The 15,351-nt window shown below is 38.4% G+C and overlaps 1 protein-coding gene across 2 annotated transcripts in view; it reads left to right on the top strand.

Moving 5' to 3' along the window:
* Positions 1 to 6,786: 6,786 nt before the first annotated feature.
* TMEM232 (transmembrane protein 232) overlaps positions 6,787 to 15,351 on the top strand; it is a gene marked incomplete at both ends in the record, with an annotated part of 287,483 nt that continues 278,918 nt past the window's right edge. For both annotated transcript variants that reach the window (XM_080933485.1, XM_080933484.1), the window contains one exon: positions 6,787 to 6,905. In XM_080933485.1, coding sequence (XP_080789611.1) covers positions 6,787 to 6,905 — 119 coding nt within the window. The remainder of the gene's footprint in view (positions 6,906 to 15,351) is intronic.

The following is a 15,351-nucleotide window of genomic DNA, read 5'->3' as shown; positions in this document are numbered from 1 at the left end:
GTGTGAGGTGGAATCTCAGGGTTGTTTTAATTTGCATTTCCATGGTGACTAGGGATGTCGAGCACTTCCTTATATGCTTCTCAGCCATTTGATATTCCTCAATTGAAAATTCTTTGTTTAGCTCTGTACCCCATTTATTATTGGATTGTTTGATTCTCTGGTGTCTAGTTTCTTGAGTTCTTTGTATATATTGGATATTAGACCTCTATCAGATGTGGGATTGGTAAAGATGTTTTCCCAATCTGTTGGCTGCTGTTTTGTTTTCTTAACAGTGTCCTTAGTCTTATAGAAACTTTTTTCCTCACTTTCTCTTCTAATAGTGTCAGTGTATCTGGTTTAATGTGGAGATCTTTGATCCACTTGCACTTGAGCTTTGTACAAGGAGATAAGAAAGGGTCTATTTTCATTAGTCTGCATGCTGAGTGCCAGTTGGACCAACACCATTTGTTGAATAGGCTGTTTTTCTTCCATTGAATGTTTACGGCTCCTTTGTCAAAAATCAAGTGACCATAGGTGTGAGAGTTCATTTCTGGATCTTCTACTCTGTTCCATTGATCAACCTGCCTATCTGTACCAGTACCATGAAGTTTTTAACACAATCGCCTTTTAATATAGCTTTAGGTCAGGAATCGTGATTCCTGTAGATGTTTTCTTGTTGTTAAGAAGAGATTTCGATATTCTTGGTTTTTTGTTATTCCAGAAGAATTAGCAAATTGCTCTTTCCAACTCTATGAAAAATTGAGTTGGAATTTTGATGGGGATTGCATTGAATCTGTGGATTGCTTTTGGTAAGGTGGCCATATTTACAATGTTGATCCTTCCAATCCATGAGCATGGGGGATCTTTCCATCTTCTGAGATCTTCAATTTCCTTCTTCAGAGATTTGAAGTTCTTGTCATACATGTCCTTCACTTGCTAAGTAAAAGTCACACCGAGGTATTTTACATTGTTTGTGACTATTGTGAAAGGTATCTTTTCCCTAATTTCTATCTCAACATGTTTGTCCTTTGAGTAGAGGAAGGCTACTGATTTGTTTTAGTCAATGTTATATCCAGCCACTTTGCTGAAGTTGTTTATGAGCTGTAAAAGTTCTCTGGTGGAATTTTTGGGGTCACTTAAGTATACTATCATTTCATCAGCAAATAGTGATATTTTTACTTCTTCCTTTTCGGTTTGTGTCCCTTTGAATTCCTTTTGCTGTCTCATTGCTCTGGCCAGGACTTCCAGTACTAAGTTGAATAGGTAGAGAGAGAGTGAGCAGCCTTGTCTAGTCCCTGATATTAGTTCTATTGCTTCAAGTTTCTCACTGTTTATTTTAATGTTGGCTATTGGTTTGCTATATATTGCTTTTATTATGTTTAGGTATGAGCCTTGGACTCCTGCTCTTTCCAAGGATTTTAACATGAAGGAGTGTTGAATTTTGTCAAATGCTTTCTCACCATCTAGTGAGATAACCATGTGGGTTTTTCTTTGAGTTTGTTTATATGGTGGATTACGTTGATGGATTTCCTTATATTAAACCATCCCTGAATCACAGGGATGAAGCCTACTTGATCATGGTGAATGATCATTTTGATGTGTTCTTGGATTCGGTTTGCAAGAATTTTATTGAGTATTTTTGCATCAATGTTCTCAAGGGAGATTGTTCTGAAGTTCTCTTTCCTTGTAGGGTCTTTGTGTGGTTTAGGAATGAGAGCTATTATAGCTTCAAAGAATGATTGGGTAATGTTCCATCTGACTCTGTTTTGTGGAATAGTTTGGAGAGTATTGGTATTAGGTCATCAATAAATGTCTGATAGAATTCTGCACTGAACCCATCTGGTCCTGGTCTTATTTTGGTTAGAAGGCCTTTGAAGACTGCTTCTATTTCTTTAGGTGTTATGGGATTATTTAGATGGTTTACCTGGTCCTGGTTTAACTTTAGTATCTGGTATCTGTCTAGGAATTTATCCATTTCCTCCAGATTTTCCACTGTTGTAGAGTATAGGCTTTTGTAGTAGGATCTGATGATTTCTTGAATTTCCTCAGTTTCAGTTGTTATGTCTCCACTTTCATTTCTGATTTTGTTAATTTGGAAACTCTCTCTTTGCCCTCTAGTTAGTCTGGCTAAGGGTCTGTCAATCTTGTTAATTTTCTCAAAGAACCAGCTCTTGGTTTTGTTGATTCTTTGAATGGTTCTTTTCATTTCTATTTGGTTAATTTCTGTTCTGAGTTTGATTATTTCTTGCTCTTTACTCCTCTTGGGTATATATCTGCTTCCTTTTGTTCTAGAGCTTTCAACTGTGCTGTCAAGCTGCTAGTGTATGCTCTTTCCCGGTTTTTTTTTTTTTTTTTTGGAAGCACTCAGAGCTATCTGTTTTCCACTTAGTACTGCTTTCATTGCATCCCATAGGTTTGGGTATCTTGTGTTTTTATTTTTATTAAATTAAAAAAAATCTTAAGTTTTTTCTTGATTTCTTCTTTCACCATGCTATCCTTGAGTAGAGCATTGTTTAGCTTCCATGTGTTTGTGGGCTTTTTGTTGTGTGTGTTGTTATTAAAGAGCAGCCTTAGTCCATGGTGATCTGATAGGATGCATTGGAGTATTTTAATCTTCTTATATCTATTGAGGCTTGTTTTGTGACCGACTATATGGACAATTTTGGAAAAGGTGTTGTAAGGAGCTGAGAAGAAGGTATATTTTTTTGTTTTAAGATGAAATATTCTGTACGTATCTGTTCATTTCAATTAGTTTATAACCTCTGGTAGTTTTACTGCGTCCCTGTTCAGTTTCTGCTTCTATGATCTGTCCATTTATAAGAGTGGGTTGTTGAAGTCTCCCACTATTATTGTGTGTTGTGCAATGTATGTTTTGAGCTTTAGGAGGATTTCTTTTATGAACATGGGTGCTCTTGTATTTGGAGCATATACATTAAGGATTGAGTATTCATCCTGATAAATTTTCCCTATAATGAGTAAAAAATGTCCTTCCTAATCTGTTTTGATAACTTTTCATTTAAGATCTACTTTATTCGATATTAGAATAGCTACTCCAGCTTGTTTCTTGGGGGCCCTTTGCTTGGAAGATTTTTTTCCCACCCTTTTACTCTGAGATAGTGTCTGTCTTTGTCTCTGAGATGAGTTTCCTGTATGCAGCAAAAGGCTGGATTCTGTTTATGTATCCAGTTTGATAGTCTATGTCTCTTCATTGGGGAATTGAGTCCATTTATATTAACAGATATTAAGAAATAGTGATGGCCGTTTCCTGCTATTTTTTGCTTTTAGAGGTAGAATTATATCCGTGTGTCTTTCTTCTTTTGGTTTTCTTGCTTAGTTATTTTCTTGCTTTTTCTAGGGTGTAGTTTCTCCTCTTGTATTGGGTTTTCCATCTATCATTCTTTGTAGGGCTGTATTTGTGTTCAGATATTGTGTAAATTTAGTTTTGTCCTGGAATATCTTGGTCTCTCCATCTATGGTTATTGAGAGTTTTGCTGGATATAGTAAACCTGGGTTGACATTTGTGTTCTCTTATAGTCTATATGAGGTCTGTCCAAGATCTTCTATGTTATATGTCCTTTTACCCTTACAGCTTTTAGTATTCTTTCTTTGTTTTGAACATTTGGTGTTTTGACTCTATTGTGTCGGGAAGAGTTTATTTTCTGGTCCAATCTATTTGGGGTTCTGTAGGCTTCTTTTATGCTTGTGGTCATCTCATTCTTAAGGGAAGGGAAGTTTTCTTTTACGATTTTGTTGAAGATATTTACTGTGCCTCTTAGGTGATATTCTTCACCCTCTTCTACACCTATTATTCTTAGGTTTGGTCTTCTCATTGTGTCCTGGATCTCCTGGACGTTTTGGGTTAGGAGCTTTTTGGTTTTTGGATCTTTTCTGACTGTTTTGTCTATGTTTTCTATGTTGTCTTCAGCCCCTTAGATTCTCTCTTTCATCTTTTTTTAGCCTGTTGGTGATGCTTGCATCTGTGACTCCTGATTTCTTTTTTAGGATTTCCATCTCCAGGGTTGTCTGTTTTTGTGTTTTCTTTATTGTTTCTATTTTCATTTTCAATTTCTTCCCCATTTTGCTCGTGTTTTCCTGTAGTTCTTTGAGTGATTTTTTTGTTTCCTCTTTAAAAGGTTCTATTTGTTTATGTGTGTTGTCCTGTGCTTGTTTAAGGGAGCTATTCACATGCTTCTTGAAGATCTCCATCATTATCATGAAGCATGATTTCAAGTATGAGTCTTCTTTTCCTGGAGTGTTTGACAATGTACTGCTTGCTGTGGTGGAAGAACTGGGTTCTGATGTTGCCAGGTTATCTTTGTTCTATTGCTACAGTTTTTTCATTTTCTTCTTGACATCTTGTTATCTGTGATTATATGTGGTCTTGTTTTCAGTGACAGACACCTGTTGATCCTTTGTTCTGAGGGCCCATGGGTTCAGGAAGAAAGTTCCTTCTGAGTGCTTGGCTTTTAGTGGGCAAGCAGTGAGTTTTGGTATCCATGACTCGGCTCTGTCTTTGCGGACTCAGGTGTGGGAGCTCTTGTGAGGCTGTTCTGGGAACTTATCCCTCTGCCCACAGGTCCTGAGTATTACCCTCAGGGACCTGGCTCTTTCTCTAGGCCAAAACGGACCCCTTTACAGATAGCACAGTATTCTCTGCTCTCTGAGAAATCCTGGTGTGCTCTCCCTGGGCCTATGGCCAGGCTCCCCTCTGGTCCAGGTGTAAGAGAGCCTGAGGAAGTGATCTTCAAGCAGGGCAGACCCCGGTTTTCACTGTCAAAGACCTGTGCCTTACTGTTGGCTTGTGTGTGTAGTCTGCAAGCACGGGCTTTCTGGGCAGATCCCGATTCCCTCTGCCAGAGGCCCAGCCCTTACCCTGGGACAGAGGGGTACCTTTTCCAAGAGCTCTGCCTAGCCTTCTCTGCGCTTTGGTTACTCACAGTGCGATCTAACCAGGCCTCTGTCCCCGATCCCTGCTGGTCCAGGTGGCTTCCTTTTCCTTCCTTCCTTCCTTCCTTCCTTCCTTCCTTCCTTCCTTCTTTCTTTCTTTCTTTCTTTTTTTCTTTCTTTCTTTCTTTCTTTCTTTCTTTCTTTCTTTCTTTCTTTCTTTCTTTCTTTCTTTCTGTCTCTCTCTCTCTCTCTCTCTCTCTCTCTCTCTCTCTCTCTTTCTTTCTTTCTTTCTTTCTTTCTTTCTTTCTGTAGCTGTTAAATTAAATATACACTTAATATATTAATTCTGCTTGGAGTGTCTTGCATTCTACATTAGTTGAAACTTGTTCAGGATGATCTGCTGCCTTAAGGTTTTGCTTCAGCATTCAGATAAGTGTGGATGATAGGAAGGGAGCCACACTTTCACAATTATGAGCCTTTTTGAGCCAGAAACTGTCCACCACCTCCAGCGCCACTTCTCATCCACCTCAGTTCTGTGCCTCTGACTCTAATTTGGCTCTGCTAATCCGAACCACAGGCAGAGAGAGGATGGCATTGATGGTGGAAATAAATAAGCTCCAGTATCAGAGCTACAGGGCACCCTAAAGCTGGCCACATTCTTCAACCAAGGGACACATTTTAAAATTAATCACCAGTTTCCTACAGTCCCTCCTTTTGTTACTTTCTCTCAGTATGTTTTAGAGAGTGACATATGTCCACTCTCTCCCTTTTAGACCCAGAGAACATTCTTCTGTTTTATAACTCCATGGTTTTAGAAACAACTTGCTCAGTCACTGCATTTCAGTGTACTTTATGTATTGTCAAACTATTAAATGAAGCAAGGGATTAGCTTTTGAATTTAGCTCTTTTAGGAATAAAAAATAATAATCCAGCATAAACACAATCTATTTTTTAAAGTAATTTAACATTAAATGTCCTACTAGACAGGCACAGCTTGCCCTGGTTCTGTTTATATGTTCATAAAAATGCGCTCAAATATTTTTCAAAAGGAAATAAAGGATGGGTACTAGTGACAGTCGATAAAGCAGAAACCATATGGTCAGAAGACAAGAAATGCAAAACGATATTAATAAACTGGCTAAAAGAAACCCGTGAGCATAATGGTACCGGCCATTTGGTGGAAAGCCTTCTGTAGGCCAGCTTCTGATCTAAACAACCGACACATTCCATGCTCCCTTCTCAGAGGCACTGTGGACGGAGCCACTCTCTGCTCATACTGAAGAGTCAGGCACAGAGCAGGGACTCAAACCCACCAGCTTCATTGTATGGCTCATTGTCCTAGCCATCTGCTCTGTTCTCACAGTGTGTCTAAGTCAAGGTCTCATTGATGTGAAGAGACATTATATGACATAAGGCAACTCTTAGCTGGGACGACCTTACCTTTTCAGAGATTCAGTCCATTATCCGCAAGGAGGGAAGCATGGCAGACAGGGTGCTGGAGAAGGAACTGAGAGTTCTACCTCTGCAGGCAGCAGGAAGGGCCAGGCTTGAGCTTTGGAGGCCTCGAAGCCTGCCCCATAGTGAGTGACAAATTCCCCCAACAAGGCCGCACCTCCTAATAGTGCCACTCCCTATGGGCCTATAGGGGCTCTTTTTACTCAAATCACCGCAAAGCGGTTTAGCAGATTAAGCAAGTTATAATAAAGACTCCAAGTAATGTAATCAGATAAGCTTGCATGGTGACAGAACAGGAAACACATGGGTTGGGTTCAGTGTTAGGTCTGATTCTCAAAAGCCACTTTAAGTTATTTCCCATTTTCTTGATACATTTTGTAAGTTTTGCACATGGTTTGTTATTTTGTATTGTGTTGCTGTTCTGAGAAGAATTACAATTTCCCTTTAGGTTTTTGATCTGTAACTATGCCAGTTTATAAGTCACCTGTTGTCAATAAGTTTGGAGTAATATCTTCCACTTATCATGAAGAACTCCTGAAATCTAATTTTGAAACTGCAAACAGAAGGAAGAGTAAAAAACCAAAGTAAGTCTGATTTTCTGCCTCTCTGTGAATGTTCTTAATCACTATAGATGGTCTTAGAAGTTTGAAAAATTGTGAAATTATAAAAAAAAAAACCCAAGTGCAGATTTGCAGCTGAAGATGAAAAATAAAAAGTTCAGTATTTATAATTAGTTTATTATCATTTATTGCAAAAGTTGTGAATTATATTTTACTTGAAATAAATGTTTTCTTTTTTTGTACAAGCTTTTATACACTGGATTCATGAAATACATGAGCAAAAACTTTTAATAATAGCTAATTTTAGTCTATTAAATTTATGTCTTTATGTTTTCCCATTTTGAAATTATTGGGATAAATTTTCTAAAGTGAATGCAGCTTAGCAGAGCTGTTGCAAAGGCTTTGCAATCACACAAACAAATCTTTCCTGTGTCTGCCTAACTTTATTAGTTGTTATTGTTCTGTTTTTGTTCTAACCTCATACATTATAAAAAAAAAAAAAAGGACACAGGAAAAACTATCAGTAAACCCCAATGATAAAGATACAATTCATAACATAGCATCTAAGAATGGAGTTTCACAGAAAGTCCTGAAAATACCTGTAATGTAGTTAATAGTCAGATAACCGAGTAAAAGCGATCGGTGTAACTGAACAGCCAAAGATGCTAGAGATGAGAACAGGCCTGGCTGCTGTAGACTGTGTGAGTCTTTCACTCTTAGAAACCAGCCAGCAGAGGAGAAACAGTTTGTATAAAGGTGTTCATAGCAGCCCCGATTGCATCTACAATTGCAAGTTTTCTAGTGCTTAGTACAGGAAGGGCCAAACTGATGAGGGGTCATACCACAGTGAAATAGATTGGAAATATTTGTAAGAAAAACATAACTTTCATTTTGTCATATTTAAAGGCTTTCCCATGGAACTAGATATTTGTAACTTGGGATTATGTGTCTCATAGCACGTTAGTTTATTGGTGACCAGAAGTTAACTTTCAGGTAGCTTTGACATCTCAAACAAGTGCTTAATACAAACTCTACTTGTCTGATACCATTTGACACTGTTCTTTAACTCTTCTTCAGATCAGATGTAGTCTCTGTAGTTTGACGGGATCACAAACCCATGGCTCTCGCCACCTTGTCCTCAACTTGTTACTTGTAGAAGCAAGCACACCATATCCCATTATCCCTTTTACTCTCCCATTGAGCTGACATTGTCAAGCCCACAGAGACGTGCTAGGGTAATAGAGTATGTGCCTTCCCTCCTTGGTCTAGCTCCTGCTTAACAATTGATCTTTGACAGAAGGCTGAGAAGTCTTATATAACAAAGATAATAATCTGATTACTCTAGTTAGTAACAATTGGTATGTATTGTCTCCTCCTACCCAACCTGTGGTGTTCAGTGGTCTCAGTGGCAAAGGCTGCTAATTGCTCTTCTCTTAGATTTCTTTTCCCCATTTGCTCACATTAACAGAATCTTTTAGTAGGATATATAGTGAAGCATGAAAGCATACATTTCTCAGATGCCCCTGCTGTTAATGTGACCGTGGGTACAATTCCTTTAAGTGTGGGGTTAGCAGAAATTTTGTTATAGTTTAATTTGTGTTCATTTACAAGGAGAAATATGTCTTCCTTCTTCTTCATTGTTGCTTCCTTTTAGTGGAAATTGGGTTCAACCGAAGTGGTCCACAAAGTAGCAAGAAAACCACGTGGACCTCCTACTCAGACACACCACCCTAGATCACGTGTTCTGGGTCTTCCACCTGGAAAGGTGACCTCTGTATTGATTGCAACAATTATGTGATTTTATAGCAGTTGAACTATTTTTATTGCATTTGGAATGTGTTTCTAATGTAGCTCTTGACATTAATCTCTGTAACAAAGTGACCAGCAACAATGGTCTACAGCCCCCATTGTCCTCTGGTTTTCACTCTCCTTCCAGATGACTCACTGACTGCTCAGCTGAGCAATACACTTACTTTTGGGCTTTGGACCAGTCGGGTTAGGAGAGAAGATTAACCTCTTACAGCCATTTTCTTGGATTCTTATACATTCAAACGTTATAGGAAAGAGATGTTCATAAACATCACTGACGAATAGTACATTCTGAGTCACCCCACTTTCTAAAACTCTAGAACTGAGCTGACCTTTCTACTCGAACTGAACCAAATGTCACTGGCATCACTCCTGTTGCAGAGAAAATGAACAACTTCCTTGTTTTACTGTATTTTCTCCCTGGATATCATTGTTGTTCCACATCTTGTGAGCTTATTCCCAAGCAGGGGCTATTCTTGATTTCATCTTGTGGCACCAGAAGATTACCACATATTAGAAAAATCACACATTTAATATTTAAGTTTTGCTTTAATTCAATTGATACATTATACATGTTACACGTGGTGATAATTTTATACTTGAGAATAACATGTGGTGCTCACATCTGAATGCTCAATATTCAGTGGTGCAGGAAACCCTTGGGCCCTTCAATATACATCTGAGAAACATAATTTATAAAGCTGTACTTACCCTACTCTTCTATAAAACACTAGGATTTACTAATTCTCCTTGTGTGTTCTTACCTGGTCTCCTCTTTCTCTATCCCCTCTCCTTTCCCCCACTCTTCTATTCTTAAACTCGAGGGGACAAAGTGTGTTAGCTTCTACATGTAACGGAGACTACGTTAGACTATGTTACTATGTCTAGGTTTCTCCAATTAGCATCATGTCCCCAGCTCCACTCTGGGTGGAAATGACAGGATTTCACTCTCTTTATGTCAGAATGACACCCCACTTCCCTTACCCATTTATTTTCCTGGGCAACAGAGGGTCTTCTTGGGCTGCAGGAGCTGACGGGTCATCTGATCGTCTTGTTTTTAGTTCAGTTTTTTTTTTTCCAGTTGGTTTGTTTTTTAAGAACATTGACATCATATTCAGTAATGGATAGTCTCGTTTCTCCTCTCAGCACAGTGAAAAGAGTATACTTTTTTTTTTCACATTTCACTCATCTTGGCCCTCCCAGCACAGCCATTTGGCCAAGGGGAAGTAACATTTTTTACTTCTCTGATTATTGGTAATGCTGAGAGTTTTTTTTCAAATTTGTTGGGAATTTATGTTTCTTTCTTTAAACAAACAAACAAACAAACAACTATTCAGATCATCTCTCCATTTTATTTTTGTGTTGCCTATTTTTACTGTCAGTGACTGTGTTCTGTACACACCACACACACATGAGTCCTGGTCACATGACTCTTTTGGAAATGTCTTTTTTTTCCTCTCCCTTTTCAGCTTTTCCTTCTTTTCTTTGCTATGCCGAGTTGTGACCTATCTGTCTCTTTTGCTTTTGCTGCTGGTGTTTTGGAATATTATCCAAAAAGTCTTTGGCCTTACCAGTGTTTTCTCCATATTCTCTCCTAGCATTTCATAAAGTACTGCATTTAGTCTTTTGATCTACTTTGACTTAAGTCTTCTGTTTGTGGTCTACCTACTTTTTATCTTTGGTTGTCTAGTTTTCACAGTACTATTTATGGAAGAATCAGTTTTCCCTTCAATATATGCTCTTATCATCTTTGTGAGAAATCAGCTGGCTATAAACACATGAACAGATTACCCTGGGGTTTCTGTCCTGTGGACATGTGTGCCAGGAGTTTTGGGAGAGCATGGCTGTAGGAGGCTGTCAGTTGTGACATTTTCCTTTCAATGAACAATGGGAGCTATAAAAAGAATAGAATGCACAAGTGTTTTTTTCTTTTAGAATTAAATATTTAATATTTATTAATGCATATAGTATATTTAGATCCAATCTACCCCTCATTTCCTCCTCTTCAGCTCCTCCCCACCCCTGTTCCCTCTCTATTCTCCTGAAGGCCCTTTCTGAAGCAAAGTGTTTGAAGTAAAGTTTCTCTTTGTTATTTAGATACACAAACTCAAAAACTGTTACCCATGCAATTAAATCTCTTTGACATTAGTAATTACTTCTGAGGATAGATGACATTAAACTTAAGTTGTGTGGATGTTTTAAAGTGTATGTTATAGAGACAACCTTGAGAGACCCTGCACTGTTACCAAACTCAGAAGATACATTTTCTAAATTCAAGGGCAAACATTTAGAAATGAAAGTATTTTGAATTTTCTTCTAAGTGGCCTTTGCTCAAAATTCACTCTGTATTAACAACTCTTCCCACATCCACTTAGAATTCCATTTAGTAGTTACTATTTGAATTGGAGAGTCTCCATTTTCAAAGCTTAACAGGCTATTTGGTTTATTAAGACTGCATCATGAGTTTAAAAGCTAAAGCAATATCAAAACAGAATTAGAGACTATGTAAAATTGTAGAGGATTTTAGAGCTGGGTATGTGGTCTCTTTAAAGCCTACTGGGTATTCACATAAGTCAGGGGTGACAGAGGGCCTTCCAGTGTCTGCCCTCAAAAGTCCAGACCCAAGGCCTGTGAATCAAGTGAGATCCATCTAGGAGACGACTCTGTTCACAGAATAAACATTTGTGTACTTCCATTTCCTGATGCGACTCCTGGTTCATCCTGTTCAGGATGAGTCTGTTCCAGAGTTCCTGCTGCATGTACGCACATCATGGCCTCACCAAGGGGCAAAGCTCTTTCATCCTGTAGGCACTTTCTGATTTTTAGGAGAAGCATTATTAATTATAATTTGAAGTTTCTATCTGCTTCAAATTTTTAAACCTGCTGTGTCAAATTTATGTATAAAAGAGTAATCAGTAAGCTTTTTGTTTCTTTTTCCATCCATGTATTGATTAACACCATGAAAAATATATGTTTAAAATTTCTATAATGAAATTACTCTCATAATGGCTTCACCAACTCTTTCAATATGAATTCTAATGTCTTTTGCTCTTCAGTATTGATATCTATGCAGATATGCATAGTCTGGGAATTGTTTTTCTCTATTTTTGCTATCTAGGGCTATGAAGTTTTTTCATGAATTAGGTACAGTTTCAGTCTATGATAATTACTGTTGATGATGAAGAAGAAGATGATAATGATATAATAAGGCTACCTTGTAGAACTTTATGCCAAAAGGCATAGCCATGCCCGCTTTCTTTACTGAGTACTATGCTCTCAGCACATTCTGAAGGTATCATGATCTGAGAATTACTGTCTATCTTAGTTATTTTTCTATTGCTGTTAAGAGAGACCATGACTGAAGAAATATATTAAACAAAACATTTAATTGGGGCCTTACTGCTTCTGCGGCTATCATGGGACAGGAGCATGGCAGTAGGCATGGTGCTGGGGCAGTAGTTGAGAGCACGTCTGACCCACAGACAGTAGGCAGGGTTGGGGGTTGGGGGAGAGGGAGGAAGGCAGGGAAGGAAGAGCAGGAGGAGGAGGGAAGGGAGGAAGGGCCTGGTGCCTGACACAGCATTCTGAAAACTCAATGCCTCCCCACCGTGACACACCTTCTTCAACAAGGACACATATCCTAATCCTTCCTAAACAGTTGTGAAACTACCAAAAAGAAGCTGTTTTCATAGGCTGCTGGACTGACTAGGATTCCAGTTCTATGGAGAGGTTGGAATGTTACAAGTCCAAAGGCTAACTGCCTTGTCATGGGCTAGTTCTAGCCTCAGAACAGCCATTATTTGCCCACCTCCGTGCCACAGCAAATATCTTATGACTAATGGATAGAAACTTGCTGGAACCTATGAATTCAGCTGACAGTAGCTTCCTTCCACCCACCCCAAAGCTCATAAATCTTGGACATATAGATAAATCATCTCCTATCTCCTTCCTGCATCTCTGATGTCACCCACCAACATATTTTTTTTGTTTCTCACTTTTTAAAAATTAAATTATTTTATTTATTTAAATTCCAACCCTTGCCTTTCTGTCCGATTCCCCCCCCCCCCCCCGTTCCTCATTCCACTTCTTCTTCCCCTTGCCTCTGAGAGAGTGCTTCTCTGTACTGGGCATCTCCCTTCCCTGGGGCCTCAAATCTCTTCAGGATTAGGTGCATCTTCTCTCACTGAGACCAGACCAGACAGTCCTCTGTATATACATATACACATATACACATATATGTATGTATATACAAACATGCATATATATACACATATATACATATATATACACATGTAAACATATATACATATATACACATATACCCACATACATATATATACATATGCAAATTTATACATATATGTATATATACATATACACATATACACATATACACATATATACATATATACACATATACACATATACACATATATACATATATACATATGGGGCCTGGGACCAGCTAGTGTGTGCTGCCTGGTTTACACCAACATACTTTAAACAAGCCTTGATTTGCAATTTCCTTTGTTCTATAAAACTATAAAACGTGAAACTGCATCCACTTTAGAACACAGGGTTCTATTCCTAGGTTTAGACTGAGCCAGCTTGAGCCAGATTTAACAGACAAATGTTAGTACACTAGTTCAGCAAGCATTTAGAGTAATGGACAATTTCCTGAGTAAATTCACACACAGTTTGAATTCCACTTGTTAGTCTCCAAGATATTTTTTCTGTTGTTGTTATTATTATTATTTTATTTCCTTTTTTCTTGGATTTATCTACACATTTTTTGGCTTTTTCTCTTTTTCCTCTTAGGAATTTTCTACTTGAAAAAATCTTAACTTTAACTATTCTTTACACAGAGGAGAAATTAGGTTTTTATTTGCAGATCTTTTCTACTTTTAAATGCCGGCCTCATGAATACAGTGTATGACTGCCCCATAGGAAAAAAACAAGCCAGATACATACTGGGTACTATAAATAATCTGCCTCAATTCTTCCTGTCTGATTATTATAATTCCTCTCCCCATGTAGACTGAAAACCCCGAGCTCATCTGCCTGTCTACCCACTGAAAATTTCCCCCCATTAACATAAAGCCTTTTTGACTTAGCTTTCTAGACTCTAGCTTGGTCTCCTATGGCTCTCCTTGGTTTCTCCCCACTTCCCCTTTCCCTTGTGCTCATGGACCTGAAGCAGAGAAAGGGCTGTGTATGGATAACTGCCCCTCTGCTGCCCCACCCCGCCCCACCCCATTCCTGTCCCACCGCAGGCATGAACTTCAAGGTCCAGACTACAAGAAAGGCATTTCCTGCGTCTTTGAAGGAAAGTCTTGTTTCTAATAGTCATCCAGCAACTAATTTATGCCAGAAAATATGCTGTGAGATCTGCGTTACTACCTCTTAACATCTTAGGAGACTGTCTCTTTCTCTAGAAGGGGAATTATACTCACCATACCTATACTGGGTCACCAAAGAGAACTGAATGCTCACCCCCTTTTCCCACTATGTCTCCTTTTTACGAAATGTTTTGTAAAGTGTGGTGGTCTGAGTGAAAATGGCCCACATAGGCCTGCGAATTTGAATGTTTGGTCCCTGGTTGATAGAACTATTTTGGGAAGGATTATGAGATGCGGCCTGGTTGCACGAGGTGTGTCACTGGGGAGCAGTGATGGATTTCAACTTTCTGTCCCATGCACGGGGATCAGGATGCGAACTCTTAGCCGCTCCTCCAGCACCATGCCTCCGTGCCTGCTGCCATGTTCCCAGCCATGATGCTCATGGACTCACCACCCTCTGAAACTGTAAGCAAGACCTCAGTTAAATGCTAAGAGTTGCCATAGTCACGGTGTCTCTTCACAGCAATAGAACAGCTATTAGGACAGTGTTCTTTTCTCAGACTGTGAGCCTCCTGAGGCCGGTTCTCATCACCCAGCTTTCCTTAGAGCTTAGAGCTAGCAAAATATCTCCATTAAGTATGTATGAATAAACTGAATTGCAGCTGATATAGTCAGTTTGGATTAGGTATCCACACAATCAGAGCATTTTAGTATGTTCATTTTCTATGTAAATTAAAGTGATAGTCTTTGTAGGCTGCCATTAAACAAGACTGTACCTTTATTTCTGGAATAGATTGTGTTTTTGTGAAATCCTTTGTTACTTTGAAGAAATTGGGATCTAGGAAGCTAAATTATATTTTCTTTTCAAATGCCTGTATTATTTTTTTACCATTCCTCCTGTGACTCATTACTTATTATATGTATAATTTATATATTACTGACAGAAGGGTTGAATTTTCTATATTCAATGGGAGAAGAAATTGTTAAAAATTGTTATTTACTTCCTGTTATATGTTTGTTAGCATGAACGTTGGGAGACAAATTAAGACATTCAATATCTGTACTGAAAACAGGAAATTATTTACTTTGTGTATTTACAACAGAGCATTACAGACCACAACCTATATTGAAAAATAATGAATGAAAATAGAATTATTTGTAAGAGGTTCTAAGCATATGAATTTGATACAAGAATTTCTTTTGCTTAGAAACAAATTCACCCCTGTTCAAAACCCCGGATAGCATGTGTATAGGTATATCTGCGGATGCCTGTGTTTGGTATCAGGGGGGCATCATTTTTAATGTTTACTAATATTGTTCTA

The sequence above is a fragment of the Micromys minutus genome (assembly GCF_963924665.1).
Source record: "Micromys minutus genome assembly, chromosome: 19".
Taxonomy (NCBI): Eukaryota; Metazoa; Chordata; class Mammalia; order Rodentia; family Muridae; genus Micromys; species Micromys minutus.
The sequence above is the reverse complement of the archived record's forward strand: the minus strand, read 5'-3'. Positions and strand labels throughout refer to the sequence as shown.